Genomic DNA, 22156 nt, shown 5'->3' with positions numbered 1-22156 from the left:
CCAGAGACAGAGCAGAACAGGCAGATCAATGAAGTACACTGCTGAGGGGAGCAGCGGGTGGGTCAGGAGAGGTCTGCCAAGCCATGTGGTCACCTCCCAGGCAAGCAAGGATCGAACTCCTGTGGAAGTGGCTTTAGCGTCTTAGTGCTGTGCTTTAACCTGCTGCGCCACCAGGGAGGGCCTATTATTTCTCTTTTAGACTTAATACATTCAACATGTGTTTTTAAGTGTTCAACACTTTCTAGGCACTTTTCTAGGTCCTTGTAGTGAGCAAGGGAAACAAAATTACTGCTCATGTTAGTAAAAGTTCACCTATAAGTAATAGAAAGGCTAAGCTAAACTACTGAACTAGCAATTTGCAAGTTAAGGTTAGAGAGGCCAGCAGGCCTAATGTAAGGCCTCGTAAATTTGGAGTTTCTTCAAAATATTATAGGAAACCACACTTAACTGATTTCCAATTTTTTAAGGTCATCGTTGAGGCTTTTTAGAATAGGTTGAAGGAAGGAGAAAAAGTAGCAGTAGTGAAACCAGTAAAGAGGTGATTGTGATAGTTTATTGAGATGATGGTAGCTTTCGTTATGTTGGTATTAGTGAAAATGAAAAATTGTTGGGTTTGGAATAGGGTTTATAGTAAGATTTTCCTATGAGTTGATTGAGTGGGATTAAGGGGTAATAGAAAATCAAAAATTATTTTCTTTGATCTGGGATGTGGTGTGGAGTAGATAAAATATTATTGATATAATGTAGATAGTCCCTAAAGGTTCTCTTTATTTTTGTCACTGTTACAAAATACCATAATAAAAAGGTTGTGTGTGTGTGTGTGTGTGTTTAAAAATCTTCCCTGATATTTGATGTAAGCAACTGAATGGATAGCATGCCATTTATTGAGACATTTGGGGGAGAAATGAAAGGGACATTTGGGGGAGAAATGAAAGAGTATCTTTTGGGCCCCCCCCCCAAAATAAACAACAGCAGAGCATGTCTGAAGATATATAGAAAACTCCAAGGGAAGAGTAAGAACAGAAAACCACTTTGGAAGCCCACAGGAGAGATAGAGTGTGTTGATTAGGATGAAGGCAGCTCACGGGAGGTCACCATCACCTCAGCAGACAATCTGCTTGTCCCTTGTTCCTAGTGCTCTGTCCACATAGAGTCCCATCTGGACTGTGTATGCCTTCACTAAGTGACTAGCTTGTGCATCCTCCCGATTCAGGCTGTTTTATAGCATTTGTTTATCTTTTGTTTTTGGTTATATTGGATACTTCCTCCTGTTTTACATTCATGAGGAGATTTCACCAAGTTTGTGGACCCCCATCCAGTATGGGATTCTTGGGAGAGGAAACAGGGCTGGGGCGACTTCATAGGACACCAGCCAGCTTGCTAACTGCAGACCTCTGGTCAGGCAGGCAATGGCAGTCTTGTGAACTATGGCAGGAATGTGGGAGGGGAAGGGATGCAAGGAGGAGGTGTGCTGAAAAAGAGCTATGGACTACTCTGTGTAGTACTCTGTGTAGTCAGGAGGGGATGTGCTTTGAGAATTATTTCTCAGAATAACTTAGAAAAGGGACGGTGTAACTGGTAGCTGCCTTGTATGTGGTATTGGTGCAGTTATTTTTAGTATTTGTTTTGTAGAATCATGTTAAATGACTGTTGTGAGATTAATATAAGCAAGCTCCTAAGTAAGTTTGAGGATTTTGGGAATAAATCCCATAGACATTGCATGGTAAGTGTGTTAGGGGGAAAGGATGTCCTGAAGGAACTCTGTAGAATTTTGTGGACTCTACCCTCTACTCCAGTTTTGTGGACTCCACCCCCTACTCCAGTCACTGAAACTACAACTCCCAGCACTACCAAGGGGAGAACTGTGAGGACCCAAGGGCGAAGCTAAGCAACCACTTTTGGGAATATATATGAGGGAGCCATGTTGGGCTTTCTCTTGCCCTTGGCCTTGTGGCTGGTCATTGGCTTCTGGTGAGCTTTCAGTATGCTTTCAGAGTTCCAAGTCAGCGAACTGGTAGGATGGTCTAATTAAGCTCTATCTCTCTCCCTCTCCCCCTCCTCCCTCTTTCTTTTCCTCTCTCCCTCCTCCTCCCTCCCTGGTTGTTGTTTTTCTTTCCCCTTTTGTAAATAAACCCATTATTGACCCTTTTTGTATGTGCCCTGCAGTACAACTGAATTTTAAGTGCACAGGTGAGTACCCACAGACAGGCAACCCAGGTCACATTGGATTGCCCTATAACAAGTGAACATGTACACTTGTAATCTCAAAGGAAGTTCCAGTGGAAGGGTTATTATTAAATATATAAAATGATGAACTGTGTCAAATGCCAGTGAAATGTGGTATTTATTTACAGACCAGAGGCCCACATCTTAAGAGTCCTTTGGTACATAGTTGGTATTTATTTACAGACCAAAGGCCCACATCTCAAGAGTGCTTTGGTACATAGTTGTTCTTTCTGGAATGGAATTTTGTGAATGATATCACTAGGGATCTGAGTGTCTTGCTCCTTCCTGTTCTTTGGCCCCTCTAGCAGTGTGCTTTCTTAAGCATATACCCTCTTGTGCCCACATAATCCCACTTCATAGAGAACTACTCCGCAGAGTGGGTGCAGAGAGGCAGTCAGGCCCGATGGAAGGCCTGGTGAATTAGAGGTTTATTTTAAGAGTGCCCAGAAATTATTTTACCTGATAATGTATTTTTCACAACTCACCTTCACTGCTAGGTGGGATAGGCCATAGTATGCCTCTAGACTTGCAGAGGTCATGACTGATTTATTTTACAGTATTTCACTTTGATGTCTTGATTCTGGGGGCATATGTAAGTTTTTGCAGACTTAAATTTTATTTTAATTTATTTTTGCATAGAAGGTCACTGGTGTGGAGGTGAAAGGATTCTTCAGAGACCCAGTGGGGAGCAGAACAGGTGGATTTAGTGAAATATACTGTTCAGGGGAGCAGAGAGTGAGATGGGGGGCTGCATCACATGTGGTTTAGCTCCCTGGCCGGGGTCGAACTCAGGCCCGAGCAGTGATAGCGCTAAGACTTATCCCCTAGGCCACATGGAGGCATGGACAAACTTTTTTAAAAAAATGGTGAAAGCCCTTTTAGCTTTTTCTAATTCTGAGTGTCAGTTATAAGGGCTTAGTGAATAAAGTATATTCTAATATCTATGTCAGTATTAGCCACATCTAACAAAATATGCATCTCTGACACTGTTCAGCTTAGGAATGGCTTCTTCTACAGAAGAGGACAGATATTTTTCTCCTGTGGGTATTTCATGCCTGCATTTGCTCTGACTTCCATAGCAACACCAAGACTTGGTGGCTTCAACAACAGATTTTAAACAACCTTCTCATTATTCTGAAAGCAGGGAATCCAGATCAGAATGCCATCAGGGTTGCTTTCTGGTAAGGATCCTCTCTTTCTGACTTGCAGAGGGCTGATTTCTCATTGTGTTCTCATGACCTTTCCTTTGTGAACAGGAGAAAGAACCAAGTCCTGATGGCCCTTCCTATAGTTGTAAGAATACCACTCTATCCAATTAAGACTCTGCCCTGTTACCTCATTTATTCTTCACAACCTCCTTCATGGGCCCCATCTCCAAATACAGTCACATTGAGGGTAGGACTTCAACAAGTGAATTTAGAGGGACACAGCTCAGTACCTAACAGTGCCTTAAAATAGTGGATCCATGACAGCTTTAACTGATATATATAGGTGAAAAATGTTAGGGAATTCCTGTTTCATAAGTATAAATACACTAAAGGATTGAAAAGGCAAAGAGACCTTTAAGTGGTCCTCACAGCTGACAGTGACTGACTTGGGAAATGAGGAAGGAAGATTGCTGCATGAAAACACCTACTGAGTAAGTAAGGATCCTATAGCAAAGAGCAAGTAACCTTTTTTTATTATTTTTTTGCACTGGGAAAGAAATGACTGGAGAGGGATATTTTGCTTAACCATCTGTTATAATGGGAGTCCAGGGGTGTTTGAGAAGTAGTATGAAAAGACTTAGCTTAATTTTAATGGGCAGATTTAATTAGCTAAAACCAAAGGGTAGGAACTATTGAATCTCAAAGATTGATATAGCAGTGGTTACTGGAACAGGAGGCACAGAAGCTTCTGTATTAAAATAGATAGTTTAAATAGACAGTGTATGAGAAATTGCTATTCAAACAAACTTTGAAATACAGTCCATCTTTGTTCCAGAAAATGGTGTAATACAATTTGTAGAGGCATTTATAATTTAGCAGATTAATAGGAAATGAAAGCATGCTGGTCAGATAAAGACCCCAGAGAAATGTTTATTTATATGCTGAGAAATAAGACATAGCGTGGCTTTGTTAGAGGTCCTTAGAGCATGAATAAATTGGGATAATATGGGAAAATTTTTTACCTTATTTTGTCCCTCTTTAGAGTCTGGTGCCTCTGCCACACGAGAGACAGGCGGAGGCAGGAGAGCGTCAGTTATACTGAAGATGATTCCCAGGGTTTTCCAGTGAGCAGCATGATTGTGAGGGCTTCTCATTGGAACTTTGTGCCTTTGCTTGTTAAAAACAATCCTTTGCCAGTGGCTGTCCCCTCAGCATTACCCTAGCGGCTAGGCTGGTACTGAATGTGCTCCCTCAGGGAGTATTGGCAATGTCTAAAGGTATTTTTGGTTATCACACCTGGAGGGGTGGGTGAAGGGGGTGTTTGTCTTGTGGGCAAATGCCAAGGATACTCTAAGTGTGTCACAATGCTCAGGACAGCCTCCGAAACAGAATTATTCTGCCCAAAGTTCTGTCAGTTGTGCTTAAGTTTAGAAATCTTATTCTAGGCCCATGGCTTTGTCTTTCTACCATACCCCCTCATTGTTCTCCAAAATTTCTTGGCCCCTTCTGAGACTTCCAGACTTTTCATCTTTGATACTATTAAATTGGTTTTAGTGAAGTCTGGTGAAGTGCTAGTATGTGAGATGTGACTAACAGATTGTTTGCCAGCAAACAAAGGTTCATTTAAATTGTTTTGTGGGTCTTTGATCACAGTCTCCAGCAGATTGTCCAGGAGATGTTATTTATGTCTGAGTATTTAAGAGAGACCAGTTTTTAATGTGTCTGTGTTGTCTGGCACCACTTCTCCTTGCTTTTATTCATAGTTGTTAACCTTATTTCAAATCTGTACTCATCGGGCATTCTTGAAGGATAGCTTCTGTTAGTGTTGGTTTATTTGTGGGCCTGTATGCCTCTGCCAGGGCAGAAGTCAGTGATCTGAATGAATGGCAGACTGAGGGAGAGGAGCTAGAGACATAACCACTGCTTAAACATACTTCGGCCAGCTTCCTGATCATCTCCAGCTTCACCCTTGCTTCCAGAGAAACCTGACTCTAGCTCCTAAACCTGTTTGCAGTTTTGCAATACAACAGGGGTTACTTCTCCTATTTCTTCTCTATCAGTTTAGGCATTGGTTTTCTAGGGACTGTAAAATAGTCACCACCTGCCCATCTGCTTTATCAAAATGTTGTGGCTTTTTTCCTCTCATTCTCTCTCTCTCTTTTTTTTTTTAGAAATTGTTTTACTAGTTATTTTTAATGGGGTCAAAAGTGCTGGAGAGAGTTCAGTGTAATGCATTAATTCCTTTCTTTACATGAAGTCCAGGTTAGAGTTCATTTTTACATACTGTACTATGTCTTGTTACTTCCATTTAGTGTAATGTGGATGTTTTTCGTTATTTGCATATATAAGCCATCCAATTTTTTCAAAGAACACTAGATATTCTTTTGTAGATATATCATTTGTAGAAATGATACAGTTAATAAACTTCATTGTATAAAATGCACTATGATTTATTTAACCAAACCCCTACTGAGGGATGTTTCATTTTTGTTTGTAATTATTTGTGAAATGAACTTTTTTTTACAATTTATTTGTTTATGCATACAAAAACTGGGGTTGAAAGCCAGAGGTGCAGGAGGGGAGAGGATTCACCAGAGTGGGGACCAGTACAGGCAGATCTACTGAAAGGAGCATGGGTGAGACAGGAGAGGTTTGCTACCCACTGTGTGTGTTTTAGCTCCCTGACTGAGGCGTCAAACTCATGTGGCAATGGCTGGCGATAGCATTGAGACTTTAATCCCTGTACCACTAGGGAGGCCCTGAAATGAACTTAAGATAATTTGTTTTGTAGAAATGATACCTAAGAATAATTATCATTATTTAAGGGGTTACAAATGTAGGCAATTTGCTATGCCTGTATTCCATTTGAATATTGAATGCATAAGCACAAAACATTCTATAAAAATAGTATATGGCATATATACAACATAAAAGTAGTGACCAAATTAAATGCTACTTCAATTGACAGTTGAGTCATATTTTAAGAGTTACAGGGTTATGTAGTCATTTTCCTCTAACTTAGGGAGAGAAGTAATTTTAAAAATTGAGATTGAAGTTGTCAATATTTATGACTAATTATATTTATAAAATGTTTTCTTTGAGTTACCGGTAATTAAATTTAGAAAGTATGAAGCCTTGCTCAACTTTAATTTTGAAAAGACCTTAAGATCTTTCATTTGAGAAATTTAGTGTCTGATCTAGAAAAATGGCTTCAACAAAACATTTGTTTCTGTTACCATAGCTCTGTTGGGTCTGCAGAGCTGCTGCTTCTCTTCTTTTAGCCTTTTCATCTGTTGGAATTTTGTGTGAAATTTTGTGGGGTATATATAATGGTTTTGTTGCTTAAAAGTTTTAGAAATACTGAGCATTATAAAGATTAATGGCCAACTAGGAAAAAAAAAGAAAAACCCATGTAACATTGTTACTTTTTGTGTTCAGAATTGTTGAAACACTTATGTCTCTGAGTTTTAAGAGTGTAGATGACTTTCATTTCTATGATTTAGAATTATAGTATGTGAGGACAGCCCCATAATTAAATTGGATTTTACTGGCATTGCTTTACTGTGTGAAATTGACCTTGAAAGTTAGTGTAATGACAGTGACTTTTACAATAAAAGTTGCACGTGATGGACATATGCACCAAAGTCAAAACTATTATGTAGCTACTCGATGGCTACCTGGCTACTACAGCAGCAGATGTGCAAAACAAATTCCCCAACACGGTCATTTGCCAGCTCCAAGGAGGCCAGCCATTGATGAAATCAATTAATTGGCTGCAGTTTACCATCTGCCACATTGTGAAAAAATAATACTTGGCATATTTGTGGGCTTAAAATCAAAAGAAAGAAAAACTAGGTATTTAGAAAGAACTTACTTTAATAATACACATCAGTGGTTTCCATATTTGTGTGGATCAAGAAAACATTTATTGGCATCAATTCAAAGAAAAATCCTTGCAGAACTTGGGTTATTTTCTCAATAGATGAATTAGGAAGGCTAATCCACAGGAAGCTTCTTTTTCTGGTTTTGTGTTCCCAAACATGAATTTATGAGAAGGCTAATAAGTAGGGGTAGGAATATAACCAGTTTCTGTGGAGTAGTTTCCCAGATTTTATTTCCAGCCAAGTGATAACCTGTTTCTTGTACATTCATCTTGGTTGTTTCTAATGGGGGCAAAATTCACCTTTGACACTGGGCTGGTGCTCAATCACAACTTGACACTGAGTTCTAGGCCCACCCAAAAGGGTGTGTTCTGTATCTACATAGAGCTTTCTGACTTGTAATTATACTTTAGTTAAAATCTTGAACAGTTAAATCTTAGTGTATTACTTTAGAGAAAACATTTTTAAGTATACTAACTCCGAATTGCTTGCTTGTCATAGTTTCCTGCACACAAGCACTTAATAATTTGTTCAGGTATCTTTGTGAATTCTAGTAAGGAGAAATGGAAATGCTGTTTGTGGACCATGTTTCTTCTGGGTTTCAGTCTAGTGTGGGAGAAAAGCAATCGGAACACATGTAGATGGCAGTAAATAGTAAGACTTAAAATTGCAGTAAGTGTAAACATTAGGACTCACCATATATAAATAGTGATCTTTTGCTATATGGCAAATAAGAATTGTGATATGCTATAAAAATAAATATGTACTGGATTATGAGGAATTAATATGAAAAACAATAAAATACTTGAAATGATAATATTTTGGATATATTGGGTTAAGTAAAACAATTTTTTAGAAATGGTAGAAGAGTAAGATGGAGTTGCCATTGGAACTGGAACTTCAGCTAGAAAAACAAAAAAGAGAGCAAAAGTACTTTTAAAGGCATGCTTAAAGAAATGCCACAAGAATATACTCGTGTGTTCAAGTGGTTTTCCTACAGCTCTGACTCAGTCTGGTACAAAGCTATAAGTAGGGTAGTTCTTTTTGAGAAAAGACTTCATTTACTGAGACTAGAATTAATCCTAAGTGAAGATAGGCTCAGTAGTAGGATATCCTTTTTGATAAAAGGCTTCAGTTACTCACAGACCAGAGTCATATCCCAAGTTACGACTGGTTTCATAGAGCTGTTGCAACTACACACTCAGATAAGCAGGAGATGGCATGGAGAGAACCCAGAATTAAAATCAAAAGTCTAGGTTCTGATTTGGGCTTTTACCTTGATTCAGGGGTAGGGAGCAATTCCTTAAGCCTTTATTTTCTGTACTATAAAGTGAGGGGTATAACCAATGTTTATAAATCTCCTACCTTTTGAGTTTCTTTCACTGTCTTTTCAGCACTTACCAATTAGTCTGATCCCAATTGGTGACATTATTTTAAAAATAGGAAAGAAATATTTACTGAAAAGTAACTTTTACAAAATTTTCAATATTTGCTATTCAAGCATTATTTTGGAGTGTGGTAAAGGGAAGAAACCTGTGTATGGATGTTCAATTATTTTTAAATTATTTTTACAAATTTGCCAAAATTAGAGCTGTGTTATCCCCTTTTTTGATCACTGTTTAGATCCTTTACTGCAGTAAGATGTGACTGTTACTCTAAGAATCAAGAAGTTCAATAAATTGAAGAGCTCTCCCTAATTTCTTACGAAATACAATATCCATGCACCACCTGCCCCCTCTAGTGTCCTACTTGAAGATAAGAGTGATCTCTGGGAAGGTCCTGACCCCCAGAATTGTCATGATTGTGGCCCCCTGGGAAGCCTAGCACAGTGTGCCTGAGCCTTTGGCTGAGCAGGCTGCACCAAGCCACCCAGAGAAAGGAGTTGTGCATGTGCTGGCCCAGATGCAGACATTGTGGGTCCAGTGCAAAGTGAACTGCAACTGCCTTTTTAAGTTTTATCTTAGGGGGATAATTACCCTGTAGAAAAGTGTACATTAAAAATGGTAAACTAAATGGCAAAATTCCTAAAATATACTCCTAATGGGATTTTGCCAATATTACTTTTCTCCTAATTTTTGGTAACAGGGTACAGCATCCTTACCTTGCATAAGATGACTCCAAATCTATTCAATTCCTAGGAAAGTAAAATAATTACAGGACTATTACAAAGTTCTTAGGCATGAAAGTGTCCCATAACCCATATTTTATTTATTTAAATTTTAAACATTTTTCTGATACTGTCCTGGTAAGAACATTTACTTTTCTAGAAATACTATAATATTTTGACTAGGATCATTTTCTGTTTTTAAAAATCTTTTTAAGTTTCATTATTCTAGTAGGCATGTTTATTGAAATCTTTTAAAGTATCATCATTATGTAATTTTTTTTTTTTGGTAAAACTGAAAGCAGCCTGCATCTCTTCTTCCACCCCTCTTGATTAATTTAGTCCAAAAGCCAGTAGGTAAATTTAAGTAGCTAGGAGTCCACAGAACGTAAAACCTAGAAATCATAAGAAAATAAATGGATACTTATATAGTAGTTAAAAACTTCTGTTTGGAAAAAAATTAAGCCACCATGTAGATTGGGACCAATTATAGTTCTGATCAAACCACCAATTTTCCTTCTTTGTAAAAAGTGTATATAAAAATCAGCTAAAACAGTGCCCTTCCTGTTGGCACAGCGGGTTAAACACAGCACTAAGAAGCTAAAGCCACTTCAGTATCAATTCCCGCCTGCCCCGCAGGTGATCCCAGATGGCATGGTAGACCACCTCTAACCTGCCCACTGCTCTCCTCAGCATTGTACTTCAACGATCTGCCTATTCTGCTCCCCAGTCTGGTGAATCCTCTCACTGCCCCTGCACTTCTGGCTTAGTTCTGTATGCACAAATAAATCTTAAAAAAAAAAAAAAATCAGCTAAAACAAGGGCAGCAATTCCACAGGTAGTCTGCAAAAGAAAGAAGCAAACTGTCCATAGAAAAGATGTAAGTGTATGAGGAACATTTTGTTCTCATGAGAGAAATGTGGGATACTGAGATACCACTTTTCAGTTGTCAGACTGACAAAGATATAATGCAATAAAGCATGTGTTATGGAAAGTCTGGAGGAAGCAGGCTCCTTTCAGATATTGCTAGTTGAATTAATAATTATCATAATTTCCAATACTTAGCAAATTTAGTAATAGATATTCCTTTTGTTACACAATTTCACTTCTAGGAATTTGTCCTACTGAGGCTGACAAATATTTATACATTATTATGCTATTCATTATAGTATAGTTTGCCACAGCACAAAGATTCTAAACAATACAGAAGTACATCAGTAGGTGACTCATTAAATGATGGTGCATCGATACAGTGGTCTACTACACAGCCATTAAAAAGTATAACTTTCTGTGGAAAGGTCTTTTTTGTTTGTTTTAAGAGAATGAAAGTAGGTATATAGGAAGCTATGTTGGGAAAGAGTGATAAATATATGTGTCTCTGGAAACACAATAATTGATCATGGGGGTTTTCTCTAGAATGAATAACTGTGTGTCCAGAGTACAGGAATAAGAGAGAATTTTCAAAATTTTAGCCATGGGAATATACCTTTTGTTATAGATTTTCCCTTGAAAAAGGAAATATCTTTTAGTCAAATAAAAAAGTCAGACTTATAAAATACACTAACAATTCTACAGCCATGATCACCAGATATGTTGCAGATATGTTAGCTACTTCAGTAAATAAAATATTTACTGAATTTCCTACTAATAAATCATTCCTAAAGTGACCCCTGCATGACATTCTTTTAATATCTTGCTAGTTTATTTGTGTACATGTAAAAATATAGTGCCTATATATTAATGCAAAAGTGAGATGTGTTTTTACTGGATATTTTGTTAGTTGCTCATCTTTGACATATTTTGATAAAGAATATTACTGAGAACTTAAAAAAGAACTAAGGATTTCTTTTTTCCTTTCTTGTTACCCTTTGTTCCTCAAAGGCAAACAAGCTGAGCTGAAATACTCAACTGTCAATATTTCTGCATATGCAGTAATTGTAGTTTTGCCCCACAGGAAGAAGAAGGAAGTACTTGCAAAACACAAAAAACTTCCTGGCTTCAAGATTGTGTTTTATCATTATCTCCAACCAATGATCTTATGGTTATAGCCCGGGAACAAAAAGCTGTATTTTTAGTGCGTAAGTAGATTATTAGTGGTCTTTATTTTTGCATAGATTAAGGCAGGAAACAAATGGGATAGAAAATTTTATTTCTACCACATGTGTTAAATAGTGGCATCTGTAATTTATCTTATATAGCGCTTTATTCCTTTCCTTTTTTTTTTTTTTTCTATTTATATTCCTCTTTATTTATTTGTTTCTTGGCTGCAGAATGTGTTAGCTATTGCTGTCTGGCACTCCAGAGGGAGCACTGAGCATAACCCAGTTCTTGCAAAGGACAGTCAGAGCTAAAACAGCCACTGACCCGTCTGAGAAATAATATGCATAAGGTGATTTACAACTAAGGTTTTAGAATGTGGAAAATCTCATTACATAAACAAGATCATATGTAAAGTAATTACAGAATCACTTACAGAGTGCATATATCCTCCAGTAGCATTAGTAGAAAAATTTTCTGTACTAACAGGTAAAAAGCTGTTTAATAAATAAAATAGGTGAAGATAGTAATAAGAATTAACAACTTTAGTCAGCCAGAACTGTGACAGCCTAATATAGATTTAATTGGAGGAAGGAGAAATACAGCCTTTAGGAAGTGAGGTAGTTTTATTAAAATCTTGCAAACGTTTTTAAACATTTTTACCTATAAAAAGACTCAACTCCATTAACACAAGAATATTAAATTTGCATTGAGTAAAGGGGCAGGAATAAATTTATAAATTACTGCATTAGTACAATAAAAAGTTGTTTTTAGGTGATAATCTTCAATTTTTCAGCAAAATGGAAACATAGTGATAAAGGAAAAGAAGAAATGCAATTTGCTGTTGGTTGGAGTGGTTCTTTAAATGTCGAAGAAGGGTAAGTGCTGGTTAATTTTTGTCTCTGCTAAATGTGTATGTGAAATTGTCTGATTTAAGTAAATCTATTGAGAAAGTTCATTATTTGAAATGTTTAGTAAGTGTATATTTATTCCATTTTGAGAGGTGGTAGACATGACTGTCAACAAATTTTTATTTTTTACTCATCATGTAACTACTTTAAAAAAATAATAAAAACTTTTTGGAGAGGACTCAAAGAAGAGTTCAGAGAGCATCCCCTAATACTCTTTCTGTATTTTTTCTGGTCTTCTATTTTCCATTAATTTTATTCAGCCCAAAAGTCAAGGGGGATGTCATTTATATCTTCTCTGCTTAGGGAAGCATTGGGCTTGTATTAAAGGGGACAGTGCCACATTAATTCTGAAACCTCATATATATGTCAGAAATGCAGGTTGGTAAAATCAAGTTTCCTGCTGATTTCATAGGAGATTTAGAACTGAAAAACAGTGAGTCCTAGATAGTGCACCTTGCAAAGCTGGTGGTGTGACTGAGAGCTCCCCAACCTCCACTCAGGTTCTTAGCTGGTGCAGAGGAATGAGCGATGGTAGGAAAGGCTGCTTGGGGAATTGTTGAATGTGTCCTCAGTTTGCATATAATCAGTATGTGCCTAAAACTAGTGAAAAATATTGTCTTATATTAACCTCAAGTGAATATGACATTGGATTGTCTGTGCTTGAATTTTATGGTCCTATTTATGGTGAAGTTTCACTGTGCTTTTACTTATGCGTTGACTAAATCTGGTCCACAGACCTCATCTTCCTCTTACTGCCCTTGAACATCAAATTATAGGAAAATGGAAATGCTAATATTGATCAGGTAAGCATGTGATTTTCTTTTTGTTTTAGGGAATACGTAACCAGTGCTCTCTGTATCCCACTAGCCAGCCAGAAGAGGTGAGGATAAGTAAGTGTTATATGTTTGCTTTACTTTGCTTAGCTAGCTCTTAAGACCATCATTTTTACTTGTAACAGGAGTTCCACCGGCCGCCCTGACTGGACCTGCATCGTGGTGGGCTTCACTTCAGGTCACGTTCGCTTCTACACCGAGGTGCGTGGGAGAAAATACCAGTTGACTGAAATGACTAGTTATGCTTCCCTATTTTATGCCCTTATGGGTCCTTACTGCTGCCAGGAAATGTGTAGTGGATACTTTATGGGGGTGAAATTTGCGCAGTGGGAGGGTGGTGGTTGAAAGTTTTGGTAGAAACTATAGCTAGAGAAGAGACTGTATTTTTCCTGAGAAGGGAGCGCCTGGTATCTGTGAAAACTGTTGGAAAGAGCTGCTTGACCTGCACACACCTGTTTAGGTATATTAGAGCTCCTCTCTGTGCTTCCTCCTAGAATGGCGTGCTCCTGCTGGCACAGCTGTTGAATGAGGACCGGGTGCTACAGCTTAAGTGCAGGACCTATGAAATCCCACGACACCCTGGTGTGACTGAGCAGGTGGTGTAAAAGATTGTGTTCAAAGTAAAGGGGGGCATTACTTTGAAGCAATTTGTGCCTTCTTTATTTGGTGCAAATTTAAAGATGTCTTTGTTTTGTAGCACAGTTAGCTATGCTGCATGTTTTAGAAATATGCTGAGTACAGCATATCAGTCTTTTTACTTAATGAAATACTGTGGTCCATTCTACAATAAAATGATTTTTGTTTGTTTTTTTAAAGAATTTAATAGTGACTTAAGGCGAAAAACGTGGTATTACGTGACTTTATTTGGTCTTAAAATTAAACAGAGTTAAAGAATAACATTCTGACCTTTCTATATTATTACATTATACATGATAGGTGATCAAGAGCTGTAGGGACTGAAGCTATGGAAGAAGCAACTAATGAAAAGAGACTACACCACTACCAATTAATATACTCTACATTTCATTGTAGACTGAAACACAGTATTTCATTAACTAAAAGACTGTGAATGAGTTAATAAGTATTATAAAGCAATACCTAGTTGATTTATAAGGACAGGATAAGTTCTATATAAGTTTGGAGAAAGGTGAGCTTAATTAGAACTAGGACTATAAAGGAAAATCATATTTAAGAGATGGGATTTGAATTAAAGCCTTGAATAATGAGTATAAGATTTAACTAGTTAATGGGAAAACTAGGGAAAGTATTTTAGATACCTGGATGAAAAATGAAGGAAGAGTCTAATGTTGGGCTATGTATGGGATGACAAAGACATTTATGTTAGAAAATAATGGGAAACTGTTAAATAAGTAGAAAAGCCAAGTTTTTCATAAATTTAAAGTAGAAATCAGAACTGAATCAGAAGTTGAGAGACACCGCTAAAGACTTTGAGAAGGAAATGCTGTAACCAAAGGGATAATGAAGGACTCTTCTGCAGGGTGAATTGGAGTTGGGAGAGCCTGAAACCTGGGAAGTTGTTTTTTAAGTGAATGATAGCCATGAACTGTTGGAAAACAGGACCACAATGGCTGTGGGAAGAGAGAAAGACCAGGAAAATCATGTTGCAAGAGCAGTTGACAGGACTTGGCTTTTGTGGCGATATGTAGAATATTAATGTGAAAAGAGTGATTTGGGCCTATGATACAAATCCTGAGGCATGCTGTTAATAAAAGTTGGAAGAGGAGGCTGCTTTGGCAGTAAATAAAGGTTATTAATTTGGTTTTGGACATGTTGCATTTGAGGAAATGAACTGAAATTACTAGGATGTGTGTAATGATACAGAACTACTCTATAGGTACAGAGAGTAGATTGAAGATGGTCATTGAAGTCATAGATGATGAACAAATTATCTCAGTAAAAAACAGGAAAATAAAACTGAAAGTAGGAGAATTAAGACTTAAAACCTTCATAAGGCAGTAGGAGGAAATGGGACTGTTGAAGGAAACAGACTGTTAAGAGAGCTGAGTAGGTAATTTGTTCATTAAAGATACCTCTCAGGAGCCATTTTTCATTTTTCTACAAAATCTCTGCCTTAACGTTCTTTAAACACAGTAAACTTGGTCATGTCTATAATACTCTTTAAAAAAAAAAAAAAGCTAGTGGAAAAAAAATAACTAACATCTAAATACTGGCTTTTGACTGTGAGTGAAAAAAATCTGTTAGCTGAGAGCTAGTTCTTACTGAATGTGGAGAAGTCTTTGTTACTCTGTGTGCTACATAAGTATCTCTGTGACTGACACATGAGTTTATATATCAAAACTGTCTACAGGCTTCTAATTCATGGTACTCCCAGATATGTGATGATCACAGAAATGGGTTTCTTCAAATTTGTTCTGGGGGCAGAATGTAGTGAGAGTATAACAGTGGAGTCAATGCAGGAGATCTCTTTCTGGAAGGTTAAAGAGACTTCTGTGGTTTCTGCACAAAGACCTTTCATGCAGCACAAATTTTGCATGCTTTGGTCCATCACTGTTTCTGTTAGTCTTTTCTTAAAGAAGACTGTGTGGCTATAGGATAGTTGACTGTTGTGATAAGCTCCTCCAAACCTGTGAGAGACCCCTCCCCACTGTTGTGCACAGTGGATCAGCAAACAACCTGTGTACATACAGGCCTCTCGTGGCCCACAAATATCTTAAAAAATGGAAACAGTTCAGTAGTCCAGTAGGAAAGGAGGCAAGGCAAAAGAAGATAAATAATTCTCAAAGGAAGATACATAATTGACCAAAAAGTATATTAGAATTTGGAATTTTAATAATGACCTAAAAACTGTAAGTGATGGTATTTGGATAGATTTTTGCCTGTCATAAAATACAAAGATGAAGATTAACAAAACTGTTGGCGACAAAATGGAAAAACAGACACTTTCATGTGTTACTGGTGGAAGCATAAATTGATAGTTTCGTATTATGGATGAAAATTTAAATTGTGAATACATAGACCCAACAAACCCACTTAAAGGAATTTGCACTAAAGTAACATGAAAAAAATATACAGATGAATGTTTATTACAGTTTTTATAACAATGAAAATGTACTCATTCTTTCATAGTGCTTATTTATATTGTCTATTATGGGCCTAGCCCAGTTCTAGTCAATGAAAATTCATTGGTGAACTGGACACATAAGATTCCTGCTTTCATGGGGTTTACAGTTTGGGATTGGTGGAGGGGAACCAACAGAAAGCCACTGAAGATAGAAGTTGAATCCTCTTGATGCGATAGTAATGTGAGAAGAGAATGGTCAGGTTGTTTAAGACAGAGACTTAAGAGTGCCCTGTCTGGGTAACGGCATTTAAGTGAGACTGAGTGATCAGAAATTAAGTGACGATCTGGAAGGAGAAGATCTACACACATGCAGGAGAACTAAGTGATAATGATCAAAGAGCAAAGCAGGAGAGAGGTGACATAAATATGTGCTGGATCCTGCAGGCCTAACCAAAGAGCTCAGGTTTCATTCTAACTGCAGAAGGAAGCTATTAGAGAGTTTTAAATCAAGAGAGTGGTTAGATCTGCTGTCTCATGAGGATTCACAATGGCTATGTGAAATGTAGATTGTAGAAAGCAAGAGTGGAAGGAAGAGGTCAAACAATGCCCATCAGTTAACTAAATTCTGGTGCATATAATGCAATACTGTATAGAAATGTTTTGTTCACTTACTGGATTTGACATAAATAATAAATGAATAATAAAATACAAAATGTGACAGTCTCATCGAAAAGTGGTTGACGATATGTGAGAAAATGTGTTCAGACATGGGTAGGATGTGATTTACTTTTATCTCCTATTTGTGTGTGTACAATGATTATACTTGAGTTTTATGAAATTTGTGTCCATTCATTATGTTAAACTCATCATCTATCCAAAAAGAAGTATTTACCGTATAGAAGCTTATATTTCAGAAAAATTGTAAGTCCTTGTTCAAAGGCATTCAGAAGACAATTTTCTCTTTTTATTACCTTTTGCCTGATACTATCTGATGTATTGGGTGATTGACATTTGTTTGCTTTTAGATCTTTTACATCTTTTATTAATCATAATATTCAGTTACAAAAAATATATGTAATTGTTTGGTGATGATGAAAATTTATGATTTTTTCCCCCTGTCCTTTAATAGAATGAAGAGTTGAGTATCTTATACCCAGCTGCCATTGTCACTATTGATGGGTTTAGTCTTTTTCAGTCTCTTCGTGCTTGTCGAAATCAGGTAGCAAAAGGTAATTTTTTTTGGCAAAAAAAAAAATCTAACTTCTAATATTGTTTGTTTCATTTAATTTAACTTACCTAGGGCCCTCCTGGTGGTACAACAGGTTAAATTGCAGCACTATGAAGTTACCTGTAGCCACTGCAGCATGAGTTTGATCCCCAGCCAGGGAGGTGACCCACATGGCTGGGTAGATATCTCCTGACCTGCCTGCTGCTCCCCTCAGCAGTGTATTTTCATAAATCTGCCTGTTCTGCTCCCTATTTGGTCTCTGGTGAATCTTCTTACCCCCACCCCTCTGGCCTATACCCCAGTTTTTGTGTGCATAAATAAATAAATTTTTAAAAAATACATAATTTTACTTAACTAGAGAGTTAAATTTGTCTTCTAAATATAGAAAACTTCCAAACCAGATTTAAAGGCAACCCCTGCTACTATAAGAATAGGCATTCCTTGTTGTGTGTGGGTTACTTATTAAGGCAAAAGCAAGGACTGAGCATCAACCCTCTTTACAGCTGCTAGTGGAGAGTGACCATCTCATGAATAACAGACTTTACTTATTACTCCAGCAATGTGTTTGGCCAGTTAAGAAAGATCTGCAGCTGTATTGAGAGTCAGCATTGCGGTGAGGAGTTTAGTAGCATTAACTGAGGAATCAAATGTCTTGCTAGATAAGCAGCAGTTGGACCAATATTAAAATTATTTGACTGCCTATCACTTCCCTTCTTATGTGGGTAAAAATAACTATATGCCCACAGTTAATAGGACCCAACAGGGAATCAGCATAAGCTTCTTTTGCTAACATGGAATAGTGGGAGCCAAAATATAACACATACATAGACAACTACATTCTTTCCAGACTTGGGAATGAAAGGTATGCCCATAATAAAGAATTCTTACTTGTATTACCCATACACTAGAAATAGACAATTATGTTTTAGCTTTTATTGTCAGCCACTTATTTTTTAATTCCTGATGTTTTATTTATAAATACAATAAATCCTTTTTGTTACCTATGAAGTAGTAAGATAGCCACTTAGTGACCCTTACTTTAATTTACTCTGAGGCGAATTCTGATTACTTAGCCATAAATTGCTGTGACTTTTATTTTACAGTATTGAAAAATTCTCATTTCCTGTGTATCCTAGTGAAATCTAAAGTGCTTTCCTTTTTTTTAAAGGTCTTTATTTTTTGCATACAAGAACTGGGATACAGGTGGTAGGATTCACCAGAGATGGAATGGGGAGCAGAACAGGCAGATTGACTTAAACATACTGCTGAGGGGAGAAGCAAGGCAGGACAGGAGAGATCTGCCTTGCCAAATGGGTCACCTCCCTGACCAGAGATCAAATTTGTGGTGCAGTGGCTGCCAGTAGCTTCATGGTGATGTGCTTTAACCCCTTCACCACCAAGAAGGGCCCTAAAGAGCTTTCCTTAACTAAAATACTTTACTTACCAGAGTAAACAACCAGAATCCAGAATAGAGGATAGAATGTGGCTTAAGAATTATTGATAAATGGGCCCTCATGCGTGAACCCATGGCTGGAGATGTAACTATCTACTTTCCTTTTATTTACTCACTGCGTGCAAGGCTGTTGCTACTGCATATCTTTGCCTCAGGCCTGGCCAGTCTTGGCATTAGCGACTTTGCTGTATATGTGAACTCCTGTCAGGCATAGCATCTGGTTCTTAGTTTTTCACCATGCACTTGGTTGCTGTTCCCTGGATTCTAATCTCTTTTACAAGAGGGAGAAATGTGGGTTTCAATTACTGTTTGAATTCAATGTGATTTTTAGTAGTAATAGTGGTAGTAGAATTTTTAATAGTCTTTAATATTTGAGCATTCCAGAATCTCTTGTGACAACCAACTTTATTAATGTTTGCACTTTATGTGCATAGTCTTAGTGTGAATAAATTTCATTTTATATCTTGTGTATATTACTTTGCCTCATTGTTACTAAGTGTAATTTTAGAGTAATCAATCAAGTTATTATATTTTTACTGATGTTTGGGGGGTAAAACTTCATTCATTATAATTAAGTTTGGATTATCTAATTTTTACCTTTGACAGCTGCAGCATCAGGCAATGAGAACATACAACCACCGCCATTAGCTTACAAGAAATGGGGTCTACAAGATATTGACAGTATTATTGATCATGCTAGTATTGGTAAGCATTAGTAGTTAAACATTTTTGATTAATGTATCTCATAAGACATGCATTTATTCTTACGTGAAAAGTGTGTGTGACATTTGAAAGTTCTGATGATTGAAAGGTCTGATTATCATAGCTATATATTTATGAAATGGTAACAGTTTTAATAATTGTACAGTTTCATGTCACCCACTGTTTGACTTAACTATTTCCACAGACAGATATAGTCTTTTAGAAATGTACCTTTTAAAGCAGTAGAATATAGATCAAAACAGATTTCTTCTTGTGCCTCATTTTTGAAGATCTACTGTGTTGGATATTGGAAATACAGATGTGAAAAGGATAAGATCTCTGTTTTCAAGAAGCATGCTAGCTGGAAGAAACACAGCACTGCAGTATAACGATTGTGATAATAGACACATGACCCACCTGTGGCAGAAAGAGAAGTTCCAGTCCTGAGGGAATTAGGGAACAGGAGGTTGGCTTTGATCTGAGATGTAAGGAGTGAGTAGGACTTGACCAAGAATGAGCACAGAGGAGTATTTCTAGCTAATGTAGGGGTAGAAGTGTTCTGCATGCTGGAAAATGGGGAGAATCGAGGGAAACTGGCAGGAGTGAAGCCTAGTACATAAAGAGGAGTCAGGTTTTGAAGGGCCATCTCTACCAGGCAAATGAAGTTAGATCTTCCCTTCCCTACCTTGAGAACCACTGAAAAGTTTTGAGTAAGAAGATATTATCATTTGACCTGATAGAAACTTAACTTTGGTGAAAGTTTAGAAATTGCAACATAAGGGTCACCACTAGAAACTAGGTGCTATAAGGCACATGTGATACTCTTGGTGATTTATAACAGGGTTCTGAATTATGGTAGTTGAAATGGGGGATGGAAAAGAAGGAAATGTCTTTTTAAATATACATGTATTTTTTGTTTATCAGCAGTGTGTACTAGCTCAAATGTTCACAGTTCATAAGTATATAAAAAAAGAGAAATAATCTCCTTATTCTTCTGTTTAGAGATAGGCACCATTGGTAAACATCCTTATAGGCTTGTGTGTACGTGCATGTATAACATATGTATGGTTTTATAGAAAAATGTGCTTTTATAAGTAGGATTGTATTATCCCAGCTATATTACAAGGTATTTTTTTTTTTCCTAATCCTAAGCAGAAGTCACATGGCACACTTGAAGTAAGGTATTAAAAGGGGGTTTTATTTGCAGAGAAACTATTTATAAAGATGTGGTATGGGAGAACCATATGGGAATGTACAGTTTCAGGACTTCTAAGCAGCCCAGCTGTTAACTGCTCTAATGCCAGTGGCAATGAGGGCTAGGAGTAGTTCCAGAACTTACGGTAATGACTTTCAGCGCCTTATAAGACCATGCTGCAGTCACAGGGAAATGGATATCCTAAGTCCATTCTTTTGTCTAATGTGCCAGTGTGGCTTTCCATTGTCTAAACCCAGCTGGAGGTTTGTATGCCCAGCACTGGGAGGGCAGCAGGAGAAAAGTTAATTGTCACACAGATCTTGTCTTTATTGTTGCATAGTTCTTGTATGGGAAACTCTGTGACAAACACTTATTGGTTGACTTTCATTTTGTCTCTGCTTCTTTGCTATTGTAAAAATGCGTTGATATTCCAAAGTGTTGAGTTCAGTTCAGGGTACCTTCCCTGTTCTGTTAATTAAACTTTGGAACATTGAAACAGGCTAGGAAAGATGATTGAATAGAAAATATTACTCTATTCATTTCTCTCCCAGCCTACAAGATGGAAAAAAAAAAGTGCAGTGACCTTTGCTTAAAAGCCTGATTTATTCATTCAACATCTAAAGAAATGGATACCTATTATGAACCATGTGCTAACATTGATACTAGAAATACATGGTAGACAGGACTCCTGCTCTGATGAAGTTTAAAATCTGTTGCTAGAGAGATAAGCAGTAAATCATGAAGCCAAATCACTAAGTGTGTTAAAACCTAAATGTCACTAGCAAGCCACATGAAGAAGTAAACAGGTGGTGATTAGAGAGTATAAAGGAAGAGAGTGACCTAGCTCAGAGAAATGACATTCAGACTGAGTCAGGCAGGGTGAAGAGGAGCCAACTGAGTGGAAGAGGTGTAGAAGAGCTGTGTAGACAAAGGAGACAGTAGACAGGCCTAGGGGGCCTCGAAGACATGGATGTTAAGGAACAGAAAGGAAATTGATGTGCCTTGATTATATAGAATAGGAGTGAGAGGAAGGTGAAAGGATGAGGGAAGGTTCACGTTGTAAACTGACACCTCCATTTGAATTTATAATCCTATGAAGGTTTACTTGTAAAATACATAACTTTCAGTTCACCCACCTCAAGCCTCTTCCTTCTCCTTATTCTCATATCAGTAAGTCTGATCATCCAATCAGTTGCTCAGACTTAAACCCTAAGAAATTCTTAAAATCTTTCATTAGAGAAACATAAACATAAGATCACAAGATGAAAGTTTATTCCAAATGTAGTGGATTCTATTGATGATTAATATAGGGTGTTTAAAAATAGCCCTATGATTGCTGTTAAAGAAGAGGCTTATAACTTGAAAAGTGAAAACAAGGAAGCCAGCAAAGAGTTT

At 37.3% G+C, this 22156-nt stretch overlaps 1 protein-coding gene across 1 annotated transcript in view; it reads left to right on the top strand.

The window, feature by feature from the left end:
• RAB3GAP2 (RAB3 GTPase activating protein subunit 2 (non-catalytic)) overlaps positions 1–22156 on the top strand; it is a 77076-nt gene that overhangs the window by 15628 nt on the left and 39292 nt on the right. The window contains exons 3-9 of the mRNA XM_004685444.2: positions 11314–11437; positions 12193–12274; positions 13140–13187; positions 13266–13341; positions 13635–13736; positions 17313–17412; positions 19471–19569. Coding sequence (XP_004685501.1) covers positions 11314–11437; positions 12193–12274; positions 13140–13187; positions 13266–13341; positions 13635–13736; positions 17313–17412; positions 19471–19569 — 631 coding nt within the window. The remainder of the gene's footprint in view (positions 1–11313; positions 11438–12192; positions 12275–13139; positions 13188–13265; positions 13342–13634; positions 13737–17312; positions 17413–19470; positions 19570–22156) is intronic.

The sequence above is a fragment of the Condylura cristata genome, unplaced genomic scaffold, assembly GCF_000260355.1.
Source record: "Condylura cristata isolate star-nosed mole 26May11 unplaced genomic scaffold, ConCri1.0 scaffold00018, whole genome shotgun sequence".
Lineage (NCBI taxonomy): Eukaryota > Metazoa > Chordata > Mammalia > Eulipotyphla > Talpidae > Condylura > Condylura cristata.
This window is presented reverse-complemented; position numbering and strand designations above follow the sequence as displayed.